The sequence below is a fragment of the Mauremys mutica genome, chromosome 3 (genome assembly GCF_020497125.1).
Source record: "Mauremys mutica isolate MM-2020 ecotype Southern chromosome 3, ASM2049712v1, whole genome shotgun sequence".
Taxonomy (NCBI): Eukaryota; Metazoa; Chordata; order Testudines; family Geoemydidae; genus Mauremys; species Mauremys mutica.
The window spans coordinates 137,689,439-137,710,374 of record NC_059074.1 but is presented as its reverse complement, the minus strand read 5'-3'; the positions used below and the strand labels follow the sequence as shown (position 1 = coordinate 137,710,374).

Genomic DNA, 20,936 nt, shown 5'->3' with positions numbered 1-20,936 from the left:
AAATGTCCAGGTCATCATAGATGGCTTCTCCGCGATGGGATTCCCAAACTGCGGTGGGGCTATAGATGGGACTCACATCCCTATCCTGGCACCAGCCCACCAGGCCAGCAAGTACATTAACCGAAAGGGCTACTTTTCAATGGTGCTGCAAGCTGTGGTGGACCATAGGGGACGTTTTACCAACATCAACGTCGGGTGGGCGGGCAAGGTTCATGACGCGCGTGTGTTCAGGAACTCTGGTCTGTTTAGACGCCTCCAGGCAGGTACTTTCTTTCCGGACCACAAAATAACGGTTGGGGATGTGCAGATGCCTACAGTGATCCTCGGGGACCCGGCCTACCCGCTAATGCCCTGGCTCATGAAGCCCTATACAGGCGCCTTGGACAGTGCGAAGGAACTCTTCAACTACCGGCTGAGCAAGTGCAGAATGGTGGTGGAGTGTGCTTTCGGACGTCTCAAGGGGAGATGGCGGAGCTTACTGACTCGCTCGGACATCAGCGAAAAGAATATCCCAGTAGTTATTGCTGCTTGCTGTGTGCTCCACAATCTATGTGAGAGCAAGGGCGAGACCTTTTTGGCCGCTTGGGAGGTTGAGGCAAATCGCCTGGCTGCTGTTTACGATCAGCCAGACACCCGTGCCGAGAGAATATCCCAGGCGGGAAGCGCTGTGCATCAGGGAGGCTTTGAAAGCGAGTTTCCTCGCAGAGCAGGGTAACCTGTGACTGTCTACTTGATTTTAAGAGAGCCTGATCATGGACCTGTGTCTGTATGTGTCCAGTTAGATCTGAGCTCACAAACCCGGTTCTCCAAGTTTCCCCCACTTCCAAAGCACGTTTTAAAACTAATGAAATGTAACAGTAATTAATAATAAATCTTTCGTTGACTTTGCATTTCTGTTTCTTGGTTGAAACATGTAAGCATTCTGTGCTGGGTAAGGTGTGCACTGATGTACAGACCGCTTGTCCAAAACAGGACGGACAGCCTCCTGCTCCTACATAGGTCTGTGGGGTGGGGGACGGTTTACGGTGGTTCTGCATGTAGGGGGAGGGTTGCAGGAATGGGTGGGTTTGCAGGAAGGGGCGAGGGGTGCCGTCTTTGGATAGGGGTTTACATGACGGCTGTGGGCTGTGGGTTTGGGCGTTGGAAGGGGTGAGGGGTGTGGGGGAAGGGTGAGTATCTGCCCCTGGATGAGGGCTCTTTTTGGGGCTCAGGGCACCGGGGAGGATCGTGGCTACGGTCGAAGTGCATGTGAAGGGAAGCCTGCCTTTACATTCGGGGATGGCAGGCACCAGGACCCTGGACAAGCATACACATCAACGAAAGACCCGGGGCAGCATACACCACACAGACTGACCCTGGTGCCTAGTGACTGCAGTCTGTGTGTGCCCTGCAGTTGACCCTGCACCCAAGTCTGTACCATGGTACTGTGGGCTATGCACTGCAATTACAATCCCCCCCCCCACACACACACACCCACAGAAAGTCTTCTGACACGAGAAACGTGACGGAAACAGTGAGTAACACCAAACCGCTGTTAATAATGTAGTACACAGTGGGGGGGTTAAACTTGGAGTTGGGACTGGTTGATGCTGTAAGGAAAGAACTTGTACAAATTTACAGCGCGAGAGGTGTCTCGAACATTAGCGGTCTGCTGCGGTGCAGGGACAGTTCTCACGGCCCCTACCGCCCCTCCTTCTTGTAACTTTGGGTGAGGGGGGGACAGGACTTCTTGGCGTTGGAGGGCGGTTGCAGATGCACTGCAGGGGGGCTCTCTCCTCCTGCCTGCGGTCTTGCAGAACATCTACAAGGCGCCGGAGCGTGTCCGTTTGCTCCCTCATTAGACCAAGCAGCGTTTGAGTCGCCTGCTGGTCTTCCTGCCGCCACCTATCCTCCCGTTCCATGTGTGTGCGATGCTGCTGACACAGGGTGTCCCTCCACTGTCTCTGCTCTGCCGCCTCCGCTCTGGAGCAGGCCATCAGTTCCTGGAACATGTCGTCCCTAGTCTTTTTCTTTCGGCGTCTAATCTGAGCCAGCCTCTGCGAGGGGGATGCCGGGGCAGTCCGGGAAAGAGCCGAAGCTGTGTGATGCGAAAAAGTAGGTGATTTCCTTGAACACATACATGTTTGCCAACAGTAAACACAGTCTAGTCAGTTTCAGTTAACAAGACTAAAGAGGGAACCAAGTCTCAGGAGATCTCAGAACTAGTCCGAGATTTCGGAATACGCTCTCATTGGCGGCGCCATTGCACTGGACAGCGCACAAGCGAGGAGACAGCTGCATCCCTCTTGCACAAAGTCCTGGTAAGCCTTACAGTACATACTGCTTATCAGTTAGTGCTTAGCTGTGCTCTCCTGCTAAAGGAAATGTGCAAAGCAGAAAGGATGAGCCTTTTGCAGCCCCTCCCACCAGTGCACGGGAACGATCAATGGATGCTTGTTCTCTGTGGCCTCTCGCACGTGGCTGTTAGTCGAGGGTCATTGTTATGCAACCTAATTGTAAACCATTAACAATAGTAACACTACACTAATTGCCCTACTTAGATGCAGTATTTGCAGAACGAGATCACCCTGAGGCGGGTCACTCGTCCCCAGAAAGACAGGATGTTATGGGACGCACTGCACAGACCAGGACCATATGCAGCAATGCTAGTCGAGGCAATGGTTCCACTCTATATTCGGATGTCCTGGCGTGGAAGAGTCTGCTTCCACGGAGCGCCCAACAAGGCACCTCTTCCGACGAACCTCATGCGGAGGCTTTGCGAGGAACTGAGTGACACCTTCGTGGAAATGTCGCTAGAGGATTATTTTTCTATCCCCATTTGTGTGGACCTTCTCTTTATATAGTTTAATATTTAGAATTTTGTAAATACAGTTTCTATTTTTTCTATAACAATGTTACAAAAAATAAATGTTTATACGTGTGTAGCACTTACCGCCTGATCCTTCCCCTGATTCCGAGTCCGGGTTAACGGCAGGGGAGGGTTGGTAGGGGATCTCTGTGAGGGTGATGAAGAGATCCTGGCTGTCAGGGAAAGCGGGAGTGTGTTCGCTGTCGCCTGCGCCGTCCTCAAAAGACCCTTCCTCAGCTTCCCCATCGGCGAACATCGAGGAGGAACTGTCCCGGTACACTATTCCGTCCTCGGAGTCCACCGTCACTGGTGGGACAGTGGTGGCAGACCCACCTAGAATGGCATGCAGTGCCTCGTAGAAGCGGCATGTCTGGGGCTGTGCTCCGGAGCGTCCGTTTGCCGCTCTGACTTTTTGATACCCTTGTCTTAGGTCCTTGACTTTCACGCGGCACTGCATCGCATCCCGGCTGTATCCTTTCTCTTTCATGGCTTTCGAGACCTTCTCGAAGGTCTTCGCGTTCCGCTTGCTGGAGCGCAGCTCCGAGAGCACAGACTCCTCGCCCCACACAGCGATCAGATCCATGACTTCCCTGTCAGTCCATGCTGGGGACCTCTTTCTATTCTGGGATTGCCCGGACTCCTCTGCTGGAGAGCTCTGCATCGTGGCAGGTGCTGCGGAGCTCGCCCCGATGTGCAACCAGAACGTCAGATTCAAAGTGCCCAGACAGGAAAATGAATTCAAATTTTCGCGGGTCATTTCCTGTGTGGCTGGGCAGAGAATCCAAGCTCGGACTGCTGTCCAGAGCGTCAACAGAGTGGTGCAGTGTGGGATAGCTCCCGGAGCTACTAAGTTCGATTTGCATCCACACCTAGCCTAATTCGAGCTAGCCATGTCGAATTTAGCGTTACTCCACCTGCCGGGGTGGAGTACCAAATTCGAACTAAAGAGCCCTCTAGTTCGAATTAAATGGCTTCCTGGTGTGGATGGTTGAGCGGTTAGTTCGAATTAACGCTGATAAATTCGAATTAAAGTCCTAGTGTAGACCAGGCCATAGACGTGGCCAGATTTTAAAAGGTAATCACTGAAATCAATGGGGAGTTAGGCACCTAAATACCTTTAGACATCTGGCCTTAAGTGTCTAAGACCCATATACTTTCAATGGGCTCTGAAGTCACTTTGGTGCTTTTGAAAATTGTACCCTTAGTTTTAAAGATACTAGGCCAGTTTTTGCCCTGCTGTAACTCTGCTAAAGCCAAAAGAGCTACAGCGGGATGAGTATGGCCCATGGTATCTTTATGTGGGTTATTGATGGGATTGTGAAGACATATCCCTTTACTATTCTGCAGTAAATATATAATACAGTTGCAGTCCGATTATTTGATACCAAGTTCTCAGACATTTTTTTCAGTTAACCTCACTATAATTAACACATAGAGAGAAATGGAGTACCTGAAACTCCCTTGAAGTCAGTAGACCAAATTATGCTTCCATTTACACTAATGAAAGTCCAGAATAATTCTATTGCAACCAGTGGAGTTGCTCAAGATTTACCAGCATATCTGAGTGCAGAATTATGCCAAGTCTCATAAAAATATTATTAAATAAATTTTCTATACAATAATAGCTTTAGTCTGCAAACCTTTTTCAAAAGTATGACCATTGGTCAATTTTCTTTAGAAGAAGTTTGTATTCCCAAAATATCTTTCTAATGTTCCAGCTAAAGTTATCTCTGTACTATACAACAGAAACAGCTCATGTAGAAGATAAATGGAGGTTTTAGTGTAAATCAATGGCAGTATCAAGCTAATGTCATTGCTACATTTCCAGAGCTGGCTACAGTTTAAAGTTGGAGCATTTCATGGAAATATTTGGAATAATCAACCAACCAACACACCCACAAAAATTGCTGCCAGTGTGTTTTTCTGGAAGTGCCAAACTCTGCAGCAACCACTGCAACTCACTAGAGCTGTGTCCAGACCTTTCAACAGTGTTGCAAACCTTACAGAAATGGGGGCACAGATAATGTAGACTTTGTGTTCTATCCTGTACTGTGTCAGACACTTTCCACCAAATAAATAGACTACATTTACACTAGCCTGTGCATTATGGCTTTTGAGTCTAACATCATCTTTGGAGGTTTTGAAGACAGTCTAAAAACTGTTAGACAATGAATAACTTAAAGCAAAGTTAAACTTGTTTATACTGTATTTTCAGGAGAGTTTGGCCAGGCTACAGAGAGCATTTGCCCGGAAGTGGGAGTTTATTTTTATGCAAGCTGAAGCACAAGCAAAGTGAGTTGCTTTGAAGTTTTATTGCTGGATTTGTCATTGACTATTTTTAGAGGCACTACAATTAATGTTGTTTGTCTTAAATATACTGCAACATTGACAGAGTGGACAAGAAAAGAGACAAGATAGAAAGGAAAATCCTTGATAGCCAGGAGCGAGCATTTTGGGATGTACACAGACCGGTGGTAAGTAAATATGTGGAACTTCTCTTGATTGTAAGCATTTCGAAAAATAAACATGAAAATCCATGTAAAGCTGTGATTTGGGAGCAGGAGAGAGGAGCATCTGTCTTGTTTTGGGAGGACAGATCTGTTTGTGGTGGTGGCATGTGGTCTATTCACATTTTTTCCACTCAAGCATCACAAATATGCCCAGGTTCAATGTTGTTTTCTGAATATGGAGACATGGTGTGGTTGGATATTTTTTAAATCAGAAAAATGTATTTGAATCCGGTATTGACAACTCAAAGCATTCAAAACTCATGACAGGACCCCAAAAATCAAGAGACTGGCTTAAAAATAATGTGATTTTTTTTAAATTACATTTTGGGTTATTTTTATTTGATTTCTGAGCCTTTAGGGAACATTTGGGTCATATTTTCAAGCTTTTCTCCACAACCATGAAGGTGAGCATATACTTTTTAAAAAATGAAACCTGAAATTATCATGTAATCAGTTGATTTTTAGGGTGCTGGGGCTTGAAGAAAAATCACCAGATATCACAGAACTTACAATAAAATCATGCGTTGGCAACACTGTATTTGGACTATTGAACCAAAAGCTCTTTCCTTCCTTTGCACATGAGGGGAAGCCTAACATCAGTATTAAATAGAATACAGAGTGTCTCTTGTACTGCTATCTATAAAAGGAGATTGAGAGGATAAAGATCCTACTTACAAAAGTTCTTAATTGTTAATAAAATTTTAGATTACTACACCTGTAAGCATTTTAAAAATCTAACTAGCATTCCACTAATTACTTTTAGACAGTAAAATTAGAGTGGTAGTAGTGGTAGAGGAGTTGGAGAGGGTGTTATGAAGAATTTTCCAGGAGAATGAATGAGCTTGGAGAAGCACCAAAGACTTAAGTTGGATTTATTTGTTTGAGAGAGGGTGTGGTGAGATTAGGGAAAAGAGGATTTATAATAAATGTTGAGTGGAGAAAGACATGAAACTGTTACAGATGAGGAGCATAGCATAGGACAGCATTGGAGCAGTATTGTCCACCAACTGTGGAGAGGTAAGGAGGGAGGATAGAAAGATATTTGGCATTTGCTGTCCATAGGAATGAGCTAAAGAACAGAAAAAGTATAGCGCTATGCAGAGAAAGGCGATTCTGTTTCATGGACCATTTCAATATTTAAAACATTAGTTTTGTTTACATTTGGAATAAAAACCAAACATTTCAAAATTCTCCAGAAAAGGAAATGGAGCCCTGGTTCTGGGACAGTCCCCCGGAAGCAGACCCTGAGAGCCCCATCTGCTGAAGATCTGCAAACATGAGAGCTTGGGAACCAGTACTCCCAGGGCTCCCAGCTCCCCATCCAGGGCCGCCCAGAGGATTCCGGGGGCCCGGGGTCTTCGGCGGCGGGGGGCCCCACTTTGGCGGTAAGTCGTCGGCGGGGGGTCCTTCCATTCCGGGACCCGCCGCCAAAGTGCCCCAAAGACCCACGGCATGGACCCCCCCTCCGCCGAATTACCGCCGAAGCGGGACCCGCCGCCAAAGTGCAGCCCCCACCATGGGTCTTCGGGGCACTTCGGCGGCGGGTCCCGGAACGGAAGGACCCCCCCGCCGCCGAATTACTGCCGAAGACCCGGCTGCACTCCGGTGGCGGGTCCCGCTTTGGCGGTAATTCGGCGGCGGGGGGTCCTTCTATCCCAGAGAGGAAGGACCCCCCGCCAGCGAAGACCGGGAGCGAAGAAGCTCCGGGGGCCCGGGCTCCGCGAGAGTTTTCTGGGGCCCCCGGAGAGAGTGAAGGACCCTGCTCCAGGGGCCCCGAAAATCTCTCATGGGTGCCCCTGCTGGGCCCGGGCAAATTGCCCCACTTGCCCGCCCCCCCGTGCAGCCCTGTCCCCATCAGACTGCCTGGTGAGCTGCAAATGAGTCAGGACCCTGGAAATGTAGGAACCCCGGCAAAGCAGGATAGCTTCCAGGGTCTTGGCTCCCCATCAGCTGGGCTGCCACAAAGCCAGGAGCTGGACGGGTTTCATCACAAGTTCACTGAAATTGAATATTTTCCATGAAAGTAACTCTTTTATGATTGATCAGTCTTCCATCAGGGAATTTCTGAGACGCTGTAAAAGATTAGGAGGAACTCTACAGGCTCAGGGAATCTTGCTATCTAAGAGAGACTTTTGCACTAGATTCTGAAATGGATGTAAAGATTTCAGAGACTGGCAAAGATATGTTCCTATTTACAGGTCTGGGTGGGGAGGTGAGTCACTGAAGTTTGAAAAGTAAAGATATAAAGAGACAATAAAGGAATAAATTACAGGAGCCAGTAAAGGAATAAATTACAGGAGCCAGGATGAGAGCAAATTAAGTCTGATAAAAGCTTTGCCTGAATCATCATCAAATATGCCTGTGTGAGATGATGATTCTTATTTGACTGTAGGCAGACCTACTGATATGGGGTGCAAAAGGATTTTGGGTCCAAATCAGAAATCTAAGTTCTTGACTGCCAAGATAGCGTGACATTTGAATAGAAGATGGAGAAAGAAGCATTGAAGATTTGGCTAAGATGGCTTTTCTTTCCAGTGAGTAGGATAGTCGTTTTGGATACACTGAGTTCAATGCAGTCCTATCAGACTCAGAAGTAGATAAGTTTGATAGAGAGAGAAAATGAAGACATGGCTGAAATAGTGAAGGTGATACAGATTTGTGTGTACAAGGGTTGGTAAAAAAAATTATTTGAAAAATGGCTTTTGGACTAAAAAGAAAATTTGCACAGGCAAGTCAATGAAAAACTGTAAACCACAACCTGAAAATCTCCAGATCTAGATTAGAATGTTTGATTAATCATTAAAAAATGGCTTTTGTTTGTTTAGTTTTTGAAAAATGAAAGTGTTTTACCCATAATTACAAATTATTACTGAGAACAGTTTTTGAAAACCGTAAAATATTATAGTTTATGGTTTGAAAAAAAGAAAACATTTTGCAGGGTATTTTGAATAAAACAATTCCCCTCTCCCCCTCTGTAATTTCTTATGAAAAAACAATTGACATTTTTCAACTAGCAACTAGAAATCATATCCACATATGATTTCAGAAAATAGATGGCCAGAGATGATGATTTTAGAAAAGAGGAAGAAGTCAAGATGTGGATCCAGGGAGATATTGTAGTGGTGGAATGTAGAAGCGGGATTCACACATAAGCATAGTTGAATAAGAGTGAAACCTGAGAACAAAGTTCCAGAAATGGAACTGTATCAGGTGATCAAAAATAATGTCATAGCTGATCATATCCATTACAGCACTAAGATGAAGAAAAGTGATTCAGGGTCTGATGGGGAAAGATCATTTGATTTGCCACAAAAAGGTCAAATAATGTCTTCAGCTCATGGTGAGAGGTGTGTGCTTAGACCAAAGGGAGCACTCTTTAACCGGCAGAAGGTTCTGTACTGTATTATGCATAGAAGGTTGACTGGAAATGATTAAGGCAATTATTTTTGGTGTGGCGATTGAATACTGTAGATGTCTTTTTCCAAGATTTTGCTTAGAAAATGATGAAACCTGATTGAAGTATCAAAGAAAGTGTCTTTAGTGGAGGATTTTTTTTTTCAAACTGGGTTGTTTGTACTTACATTTGTTATTTAGAGGGAAAGAGAATGTCTTTGATATTACACTGTTTGGTTTCCATTTTAATATTCAGTCTAGTGCAGTGGTTTTCAACCTGTGGTCTGCAGACCCCTGGGGCTCCGTAGACTGTCTAAAATTTCCAAAGGGGTCTGCACCTCCATTTGAAATTTTTTAGGGGTCCACAAATGAAAGAAAGGTTGAAAACCACTGATCTAGTGTAATACTTTTTATTATATAAAATGATTTTCAGGCATAATCTGTCTCATTTTCATATCTTCCAGTTATTGTGTTGTATTACTAGCTATTGTACCTAGTAAAAGACCTCTCTTTTTCCGCGTGCTCCCCAGAAACAGTACCACTAACCTCTCCAACTTCTACAAATATTGGACTAAAGAATTCGCAAATAATTGGTCAGAAAGATTAGTCAAGTGGGGTTATAAATCAAGCTATACTCAGGGAGGTCAGTTCTCTTCAAGGCAAAATAAATTAAGAGGTTATTCGTGTTTGAAAAGAAAATGTCAAACTTCTGATGAATGTCTTTATAAAAGAATGCATAACCTTCACGAATCAGTTAAAATCCATAATCTTACAGCTTGTTTAAATTGCACAAACAAGTATTAAAACAGTAAATCCCCTGAAATGTTCTCCAACCCACTACAGAACTGTATTTCCTGTGCTTGCTGTGAGATTAACTCGTTTAGGTAATGATCCAGGACAATTGACACATATCTAACTCGCTGCCATAAACCCTTAAATTAATACACTTTTCGTGCTAGTTTTTAAATTAATCTAATTAAAATGCAAGTCTTGCTGGACATTACTTAGTATTCTAATTCATGTACAAGTGTTCTGATATAGGGGGAAATAATCTCTTGCTGTTTAAAATCTATGAATCTTTAAATGAAAGCAAATTATTTTCAGAAAACCATGTTGGTCCCAGCATATTAGAGAGCCATTGTCTCTCTAACGTTTCCTTTCTGTAATGCAGAAAGGCAACTTGCCCATAGCATGTGTAATTACTAACTGTAGCACCTTCAGTGGTGGCAAACATGGAAGGGGGGTTGAAATTATTCATGATGTAAAAATCAGCAACATGATTTTTTCCCCAGGATTTCCACTAAATCTGACCTTTCATGGGATTGGTTTTTGGTAGCAGTTCAATACTATGGCGATTTCTCTTTTTAAAATAGCTGCCACCTTCCTTCAATTTTCCTCCATATTTAAATTTGCTGCAAGCTTCCATTCCTGCATGTCTAGCCCTGTTTTAAGTTAAAATATAAAAATAAAACCTTTATTAAGTGTGGCATTCCATTATCCCATCCTCTCCCTCCTCAACAACTGATTTACTTGGTAGAGTTACCATCTAACTAGAGTTTAGCAGGAAAGTCTTAGGTATTTTTATGTATCTGTACCCTGTCTTTCAAGGTCGTCTTATAGGACATTACAAAATGATGAGTTTAATTTGGGTATGGAGGAGAAAATACCTCTTTGAACACTACAAATCCCATAAGCTTTTTTAGCCATAACATATTTGTCAAATATGTTAATTATTTTAAAAGGTTTCAAACAATTTGATTGAAGCAAATATAAATCATGCCATCCAGCCCTATGAGTGATTCCTCATGTTCATGTCCCATCTATGTGTAACCACAGGTAATGCACCTGCCCGTTAGGCAGTTAGCACTCCCAAAGCTGCAGTTGGTATAGTCTCCTAAATTGCATCATGGGTAATGAAACAAAGCGTTGTAAAAGATGTTATTCTGAGCATACAGTTAGTGTTTATGATACATACATGCATGCATCAACAACATTCTTGTGACAATTCTGTTCAAGATAGAAACAGGTGCACACAGTGTGTCTTCTAAACTTCATAGTTAACCTGTTGTGTAATGTCTTTACGAACAAAGTGATAACTCTCCGCTGGGTTGATTTACATTATTATAGCATGGATTTCTCCCTTACAAATAGAAGTGCAACCCCATTGACATTTAATGTTCAAGTGAAAATTTAGGATGATTCAAAAATGGGAAGCTATGGAATCTGTAGGGACGGCAGATAGTTACAGAAACTGTTGGGATGTCAACTGTTTTGAAAGAGTCAGTTCAAATAGCAAGTAAGCCAAGTAGAGTAATAAATATGAGAATTCTTGGAATATATCCCTGTATAAAATTCTAGTGTAGATGCATCACATTTTGTGGTCCTGTGTGAGATCAGTTTAGTAGTTCCGGGGGGCAGGGGGAGGTTTGGGGGGTGTCTTTATGTTGTCCCCGCCCCACCCCCCCGCTCATCAGTAGTATTGTCTCAAAGATTCTTGCATAATTCAGAAGGCCGATAAGCAATTTCTGTTTAATAATGCTGATCAGATTAAGGCAACAGAGCACCTAAACTCCCTGTTATTCTGCTAGAATGGCTGTTGGGGCAGACTTTCTTGTAGAAAGTTATGCTATTGAAGAGACAGGCCTGTGCATAAAATAGTTCACTTTGGATCCTAATCCATAAAATTGGATATATCTGGTTTCTGTGCTAGGTGCCAGCATTGCCAATATCTTAATATTCACAATCACAAAGCTCAGATAAATATAGCATAACACACAGTTTGCATAAATTTATGTCTATTTGCTGTCCAAAATCAAATTTCTGCCAACCGATCAGATTACCAGTAGTTACTGTAAATCTAAAGCAATATACCTTCAACTAGTGCTAGCCTGAAAATAAATTAAATTAGCTTTTAAAAAGACTTATGTCCATCCCCTGCTGCCAGCATAGTAGTGGATTCTCTAGTGCTTTTCCCAATCTAGTTTTAAATGATTAAAGACTTAAAAGTTCAGTAGTGTTTTCAGGTAGCTGCTGTCTATTTGGCCGATGATTAGTATTATTAATCATAATTTTATAAAGTATACTTTTGATCCGCCACAAAAGCTCTCAAGGGACTGTTCATCTCCCTAAAATCAAATTCAGTATTATAAAATATCATTCTCTTCAAGTGCAAGCATGTATAGACAATAGGGTTATCCTTTAAACCAGTCAGAATGAAGCAAGCTAATGGTACAATGAGCAATCGTTTACATACACTGTTTAAACGTACATCGTTTGTTTGTCAAGAGTCTGTTTTTAAGCAGCTTGAATACATTTAGAAATTGTTATAGATCAAATAAATGTGAAATCAATATAATCCGACACTGCCTCATGATCAGTGTTTGTAGCGTGACAAATGAACATCTTTAACTCAACATTTATGTAGAAACAAGGGAGCAACCTCCCTTTGCAACTGTTTTTTGTCCTCACATTATCTCTCACCTATTTGGTTTTAAAAGTTTTAGAGTCAAAATCAACACAAAAATCCAGATTCCAAAGAAATTAAAAGAAGTTTTGCCATTGACATCCATGGGAGCAGGGATGGAACCACAGATTGTAGAAAAATGTCTATTATTTTAAAAGCACAAGAAAATATAATTTGCAAATATACAATAACAAAATTTGCATCCCCTTCTGGTGTAAGCACCCAGCTACACCTGTGAGGACCACCACAGATAACAGTGGTGTTGCCTGCTCTATTGATATGCTGTCCTATCTATCCCTCCTAATTAACCACAACCCCAAAAGGAGTCTTTCTGCAAACAAGAGAAACTTTAGCCAGTCACAGACATCTCAGAGAACCCACCCAGTCCAACTTCTTACCTTCCATAGGTCTGCTGAAGCACTCAAGAAGAGACACAGATATCAGAGGAGGAAGCTGTCTACTCTTTCGATGACTACCATCTTCCTTGTCTCTTAAACATCAGTGTAGATGTTTTGGTAGAAGGTCCAGAATAGCCCCAACTTCAGAATCTACAGCTGTGCTCTCGATCCACCTCCTTCCATATTTTGGACACTGTCTCTCCTGCTTTCAACCTTCATGGGAGCAAATAGGTTTTAGAGGTCATAATATCAAATTACTATGTTCATTTTACCTCATTCCTCCACTCCACCTTCCTTCTCTGGTCCCTTCTCTAGGATCCATCTCCTAAACAGTTGTTGAGACAGGAAGTCCTCTCTCTCTCTCTCCTACATATCAGAGCCATAGAACGAGTTCCAGTACAGCACAGAGGAAAGAGTTCTTTTCCAAATACTTTCTCGTTCCCAAAAATAATGGGGATATAGGCCAATTTTAGATCTCAGATAGTTAAACATCTTTGTCAAAGTGCAGAAGTTCAGGATGATTACTCTTGCTGCTGTAATTGCATCATTAAATTGGTTTGTGGCCCTTGACCTTTAGGATGCCAAATTTCACATTGTGATACACTCATCTCACAAATGATTCCTCTGCTTCCTGGTCAGCCAGGATCACTTCCAGTGCCGAGTGTTCCCCTTTGGACTCTTGTCCGCTCCCGTGGTCTTTTTGAAGGTCCTGACAGTGGCCATTCGTCTACATCGATGGGGGAATAATAGTCTTTCCCTACCTCAAGAGCCAATTACATAACAAAGTTATCTTTGCAGTGGGGACAGCTATGACTCTATCCAACAGGTTAGGACTCCATCTTGGCACAGAAAAGTTCACTTTGACATTAGTTCCATGGATAGAGTTCATAGGGGCTTTTCTAGCGGCTATAACATTCCAGAGCTTACCTACTGATGGACAGATGTATAGTACTGACACACATTATTTCCAAAGTTCAACTAAGCCCACAGATGACAGTCAGAAATTATTTTCAATTTCTAGGCCAAATGGAAGCCTACACATTTGTCATTCTACACACTAGGTTGCAACTTTGCTGTTTCCAAGACTGGTTGAGAACTGTCTACATACCAAACACAGTCTCAGCAAGTTGGTGTCTATTCCTCATCAAGTTCTGGACTCACTCAGTTGGTGGAAGGACCTGTTAAACTCTGTGCAGAAGTTCCCTTTACTTGACCTCATCCCACCATCACTATAACTTCAGATGTATCCCTCCTGGGATGGGGAATCTCCATACACAGATTGTGAGTCTTTTCCCCACTTCAAACTTTTGGATCTCAGGATGGTCAGGCATCCGTACATTCACTTCCTTGCCATAATCAAGGGTCTATTCATCAAGGATATGACAGACAACATAGCTTGAATGTTCTTCATAAATTGCCAAGGATGGACAAGATTCCTTTCTCTTTGTGTGGAAGCAATAAAGCTATGAAATGTGTGCATAGCCAATCATATTTTCATTTAGGCCTCATCTTCTAGGCATTCAAAAGAACATGACCAATGATTTGAGAAGGCATTTGTCCCAGGATTACAAATGAGAACTAGACAATTTGATCCTCAGATATATTTTTCTAAATTGTGGTTTCACAGACCTGGATCTTTTTGTCAGCACCATCAACAGAAAGTGGAATACAATTCTGCTCAAGAAGAGGTTCACAATTCTTAGTCCCTAGAGGATGCTTTTCTCATTCCTTGGAAGAGAGGCCTTCTCTATACCTTTCCTCCAACCCCATTGATTCTAAACCCGCTAAAGAAGATCAAGCAAGACAAAGCCAAAGTCATTCTAATGGTACCAACTTGGCCAAGACAAGTTTCATTCCCTTACTTGATTCACCTAACTTCTTGCCCAGTATTACAATTTTCCACTCTTTCGCACATGCTGCCTTAGGACTCGCGTTGGCTTCTCCACCCAAACATAGAAATTTTATGACTCAGGATGCCTAGAATGCATGAGTGAGCTGAATGGGCATTGCTGCCAAAAAATCTGATCAAAGATGCCTGGGGCATATGCTTACCTGAAGTGGAGCGCCTAAAGGAACAAACATCTCAAAGAACTCCAGTTATTCTACAAGGTAAGTTACCTCTCCTTCCAAACTGAGAATGTGGTTACTTGTTCTCATGTAAAAAGTGAAGGCTGGATAATTTGAAGATAGTTATGTTTAAATAATTCTCTGATATTTCAAGTTGGCTTTCGTAGTGCAAAAACATAATTACAAACATAAAACATAGAACAGAGTAGGATGTTTGGTCTACAGAGACAAGCAATATTCAGGGCTCATTGTATGCCCTGGAGGAAAAAAAGACAGATTTCATGGATTGGTCATGGTATCAATGTAAAATTTCAGTTTGTCATGGATCACAAGAAGAATATGTCAAAGCTCCTTAATATTATTCAGATTGCTTTCTGAGAAAGGTAAATAATAACTCTGAATGCCAGCCATTGAGCAGGAACTTTACACCGATGTTTATTTGTCACTTTGTTTTCCTAATTTTAGACAGCATGATCTCATAATTACCCTTTCTCTTTTATTTACATTAATCAACCCCACATCTGCCCCCACAACCCAGAGATGCATTTCCCAGCCATAATGGCATTCCTGCTTGACCCTTCCCTTTCACGCTCAAAACTCATTGGGGGGTATTGCATAAGGCAATCCATCCCCTTGTTTAAGTAATGGGACAGGATTTCATAGTGGATACGGTGCCTGACACCCACAGGAGGCTACCTTCTGTGGGGAAGACTGAGGGCCATCTTGCAGAGTTTTCTGTCAGAGGGCAGGGCGTGTCCCCCAGTGTCACAGGGATCTCTGTGGCTCTCCTCTATCTCCTTGTCTGTGTGGCTCCTTTGGAATTGCTCAGTGAAGGTTTGTTTCATTACCACCCTTGAAGACTAGGGATTTCCTGATGTGGAGGGCATTGGGGATGTATTAATGCATCCACAGACTACACTGACTGTCCACTGGGAGTTCTACCAGGCTAACTGGGGATAACGCCCATTCTAGAAAAAACTGTTACCTGCCTCTGGCAATCACCAACTACAGATTCCCTGGCATTGTGCAATAGACTCCAAAGAATTTCTATCAACACTATGGCAAGGGTGAAATCTGCACAGAGGAAACTCTAATAAAGACCTTCCCCATTGGCAGAAGTAGAAGGAAGGGTAATGTAGTTTGAGATTCCTTGTACTTAAAATGGGGAATCCCTCTGCCAAAATGGAATAAACGTATGCTTTCCTAAAGTTCATTGCTGGTATTTGCCCATCAGCTGATTCACTTTCGCAGAAAAATCTGAGAGGCTATTCAAAGTTAAATGGGATACTGTTAGACTTCACTGTATTTATTTCCTATAGGGCTGATATTTTCTCTGCTTAAATTAATTGGTTAGAGAACTTGGAAATTACTTGTAGTGACAGATGCAATAAGGTATTTAAACAGCCTCTCAGAGTTTGGGTGGGAGAGGGAATCAAAAAGAGGGAAAATTGTTTAAGTTTTACAACAGTATCAAGAAGCTTTCAATGTTTGATGTTCAGTTACAAAAATGTTGATGCAAAATAAATCAGATGTCACTAACATTTTAATGGTAAGTCACTCTTAAGTGCAGATAAGGCCTAAGAGAGAGACTCATCATTTCTGTGTCTCCTACTGTTACTACTGGCTGAGTTTATCACACCCCAGATACAATTAAGGATATTAGTCAGTCAGTCCCCAGCCTGTAGTGGTGCATGGGATTCTTCCTTCCTAAGTGCAAAACTCTGCACTTGTCCATGTTGAACCTCATCAGATTTCTTTTGGCCGAATCCTCCAATTTGTCTAGGTCACTCTGGACCCTATCCCTACCCTCCAGCGTGTCTACCTCTCCCTCCAGCTTAGTGTCATCTGCAGACTTGCTGAGGGTGCAATTAATCCTATCATCCAGATCTCTGATAAAGAGGTTGAACAAAACCAGCCCCAGAACCGACCCCTGGGGCACTCCACTTGATACCGGCTGCCAACTAGACATCGAGCCATTGATCACTACCTGTTGAGCCCAACAATCTAGCCAGCTGTCTATCCACCTTATAGTCCATTCATCCAATCCATACTTTTTTAACTTGCTCGCAAGAATACTGTGCTAGACCATATCAAAAGCTTTGCTAAAGTCAAGATATATCACATTCATATTATGCACTTACATAATCACATTACATATGATGGAGTTAGGTTGATTGCTCATTCATTCCAATTTAAAAATATAAACCTTTGTATTATCTCTGTTAATTAATGAGTAGAAATAAAGTTAACTAGCAAGGACATCTGTTGACTGTTTAATTTCATTCTATGCCGGCTTGTATAATTCTCTACTAAAAGCCTTCAGCAAGAGAGAACACTTAATCCTAACAAAGCTTTTCTTAATTCTTACCAAGATGATCTGATCCTTTGTAGTCATCCGTTCACTACAAGGTTTGACATTGAATATTCCTAAGTCTTAAATACCAGTTGAATAAATGTATTAAAAAAAAATAAAAGTTGCACTTACATAATTACAAGCCTGCAAGTTATATATCTTTGAGCTAAAGCAGACCAGAATTAGGAATTTTGCTGCATATGATTAATTTGTTTTGGTATTATTTTACTGAAACCAATTGCATTTTTCTTTAGGGAAATCAATAGTATCTTGTGACGTGTATCATGTATAGCTTTTAATGAGCTCTTAATGTTCCATACTAGGGAAAATGACAAAATTTGACTTTGGATTAAACAAATCCTTTTACAAGTTATATCTGCTTATTCCAGGCCTGGCGTTTGGCACAGAATATTAAAAGACTGTTTATTCTGTCCTGCAGCTCTGTAAATATTTTATTTGGTAGCACAATAAAAACGGCCATACTGGAGCAGACCAATGGTCTGTCTAGTGTCAGAGAAAAACTCAGTTCTCGCTTTTTGTTTGGGTGCAGCAAAATCAAATACTTTATTATTTCTCCAGTAATTACAGTGGAGGGAGAGAGTGCCATAGGACACAAGGTCGCCCCAGTCCTGGACAAGTCTCTCAACTGGTAAACAATTACAGCAAGCTTTATACCTTTGTTACAGACAATTTCTAGCAATAATACAGACAGTAAAAAGCAACAAATACATTTTGTTTATACATAAGCCTTTCTGCTATCTTATTTGTCTCTCTCCTAAAAGATGCCAGCCTGCATATTTGCAAGGTCGTAATAACTTTTTACACAGTTCTTTCTTGCTTCTAGAAGTCTCACGTCATTAGGGTTACAGCTAGGCTAACTCTTGCTAACTGACTGACATGCATTAAAATCCCCTTCAAATCCTTATTAATTCTTTCCCTGCTTCCACACTAGCATGGTATCTTGTCTTTTGACAGTGGCCAATGCCAGATGCTTCAGAGAGAATGAACAGAATAGGGACATTTTTAATTGATCCATCCTCTGTTGTTCAGTCCCAGATCATGACAGCTGAAGGTTTAGGGACACCAAGAGTATGGGCTTTCATCCATAATTCTGTTTTTGAACCTAGTTACAGTTTTGAACCCTCACAACATCCCCTGGCAATGAGTTCCACAGGTTGACTGTGCATTGTGTGAAGTAGTACTTCCTTATGTTAGTTTTAAACTTGCTGCCTATTAATTTCATTGGGTGACCACAGTTCTTGTTTTATGTGAAGGGGTAAACAACATTTCCCTATTCACTTTGTCCACACCACTCACGGATTTTGTAGACCTCTATCATATCTCTCCTTATTCATCTCTTTTCCAAGCTTGAACAGTCCCAGTCTTTTTAATCTCTCCTCCTATGGAAGCTGTTCCATACCCCTGTTACGGAGTGTGGGGTAGTCTGGCCCTGCACCCGTCTTCCCGGGACTCCCAGTGACTCTCAGCCAGCCAGTAAAACAGAAGATTTGTTGGACAACAGGAACACAGGATACAGCAGAGCTCATGTTCAGAGCCAGGACCCCTCACTCTGGCCTTTCTGGGGTTCAGGGTGTCTGGATTCCAGCATAGGTTCCCCTGCAAACCCACCACCCAGGTCCCAAACCGAAGACTGACCCAACCCTCTCCACTCAGCTCCTTTCCTTTGTCTAGCTTCCTGGGCAGAGGTGTCGATCTCCCCTCCCCCAGGCCTAGCTCATGTTACAGTCTGAATACCTGTGTCTCACCTAAAATCCTCCCTGGCTCTCCCATCCCTCACACAGACAGTCCCTACTCCATCACACCTCTCCCCCCTTTGAGACTGAACTGAGCGGGGTCACTCTGCCCAGTGACCTGGGGAAGTTCAGGGCCCCCTCTCCAGGACAGCGCATCCGCTATCAGGTTGGCACTTCCCTTCACATGGACCACGTCCATGTCATAGTCCTGCAGGAGCAGGCTCCACCTCAGGAGCTTAGCGTTGGCTCCTTTCATCTGGTGCAGCCAGGTCAGGGGAGAGTGGTCGGTGTACACGGTGAAATGGCGCCCAAAGAGATATGGCTCCAGTTTCTTAAGGGCCCACACCATGGCCAGGCATTCCTTCTCGATGGCCACGTAGTTCTGCTCCTGGGGTAGCAACTTCTTGCTCAGATACACGATGGGGTGTCTCTCCCCCTTTTCATCCTCCTGCATCAACACCGCCCCCAGCCCCGTGTCTGAGGCGTCGGTGAACACCAGAAAGGGCTTGTCAAAATCTGGGTTTGCCAGAACTGGGCCTCTGAGCAGAGCCTCCTTCAGCGCCTGGAGAGCCTGCTGGCACTGCTCGGTCCAGACCACCTTGTCTGGCTTCCCCTTCTTGCACAGCTCAGTGATGGGGCGGCTATGGCGCTAAAGTGGGGCACGAACCTTCGATAGTACCCCACCATCCCGATAAGGGCCTGGACCTGCTTTTTGGTCTGGGGAGCGGGCCAGTCTCTGATCACCTCCACCTTGGCTGGTTCCAGCTTTAGGCAGCCGCTCCCCACCCGATGGCCCAGGTAAGATACTTCCGCCATCCCCACCTTGCACTTCTCAGCCTTTACGGTTAACCCAGACTCCCGGAGTCGGTCCAGCACTTGTCTAACCTGGGACACGTGGTCCTCCCAGGTCTGGCTGAAGACGCAGATGTCGTCAATATATGCCACAGCAAAACTCTCCATCCCCCTCAGTAGCTGATCCACCAGACGCTGGAAGGTGGCCGGCGCTCCCTTGAGGCCAAAGGGCAGGGTCAGAAACTCGTAGAGCCCCAAAGGGGTGATAAAGGCCGATTTCAGCCTGGCATCTGCGTCCAGCGGCACTTGCCAGTAGCCCTTGGTAAGATCCATGGTGGTGAGGTACCGAGCGCCTCCCAGCTTGTCCAGGAGCTCGTCAGGCCTTGGCATGGGGTAGGCATCTGATACAGTGATGGCATTGAGCTTTTGATAGTCCACACAGAACCGGATCGACCCGTCCTTCTTGGGGACCAGCACCACTGGGAAGGCCCAGGGGCTGGCGGACGGCTGGATCACCCCCAAGGCCAGCATGTCCCTGACCTCTCTTTCTAGGTCCTGGGCAGTTTTCCCGGTGACCCGAAAAGGGGAGCATCTTATAGGGGTGTGTGACCTGGTCTCCACCTGGTGGACAGTCAAATTAGTGCGCCCAGGCTGGTTGGAAAACAGCTGTCGGTATAGATGCAGCACCCCTCTGATCTCAGCGTGCTGGGCCGGGGTCAGCTGATCAGAGAGGGGAATCGCCTCCAGGGGGGAACCAGCCTTTGTCCCTGGGAATAGATCCACTAAAGGGTCATCCCCCGGCTCCTCCCAATGTCCACACACGGCCAACACCATATTCCCCCGGTCATAATATGGCTTCATCATATTCACATGGTACACCCGGCGGTGGTGCGCCCGGTTCGACAGCTCCACCACATAGTTTACCTCATTTAGTTGCTTGATAACCTTGAAGGGCCCTTCCCAGGCGGCCTGGAGTTTGTTTTTCCTCACGGGGATGAGAACCATCACTTGATCCCCGGTGGCGAAGGCACGGGCCCGCGCCGTGCGGTCGTACCAGACCTTCTGCTTCCTCTGGGCTCGGGCCAGATTCTCCCTGGCCAGGCCCATGAGCTCAGAAAGTCTTTCCCGGAAGGTCAGGACATACTCCACCACCGACTCTCCATCGGGAGCGGCCTTCCCCTCCCATTCGTCTCTCAGCAGGTCCAGGGGCCCCCTTACCTGCCTTCCATATAACAGTTCGAAAGGCGAGAACCCAGTAGATTCCTGGGGTACCTCCCTGTATGCAAACAGCAGGTGAGGTAAGTACTTGTCCCAGTCCTGTGGGTGCTGGTGCATAAATGTTTTTAGCATCATCTTTA

The 20,936-nt window shown here is 44.1% G+C and overlaps 1 protein-coding gene across 11 annotated transcripts in view; it reads left to right on the top strand.

Moving 5' to 3' along the window:
• The window catches only part of RGS7 (regulator of G protein signaling 7), a 427,776-nt gene that overhangs the window by 342,223 nt on the left and 64,617 nt on the right, over positions 1-20,936 (top strand). For all 11 annotated transcript variants that reach the window (XM_045011555.1, XM_045011554.1, XM_045011556.1 and 8 more), the window contains 2 exons: positions 5,064-5,140; positions 5,241-5,322. In XM_045011555.1, coding sequence (XP_044867490.1) covers positions 5,064-5,140; positions 5,241-5,322 — 159 coding nt within the window. The remainder of the gene's footprint in view (positions 1-5,063; positions 5,141-5,240; positions 5,323-20,936) is intronic.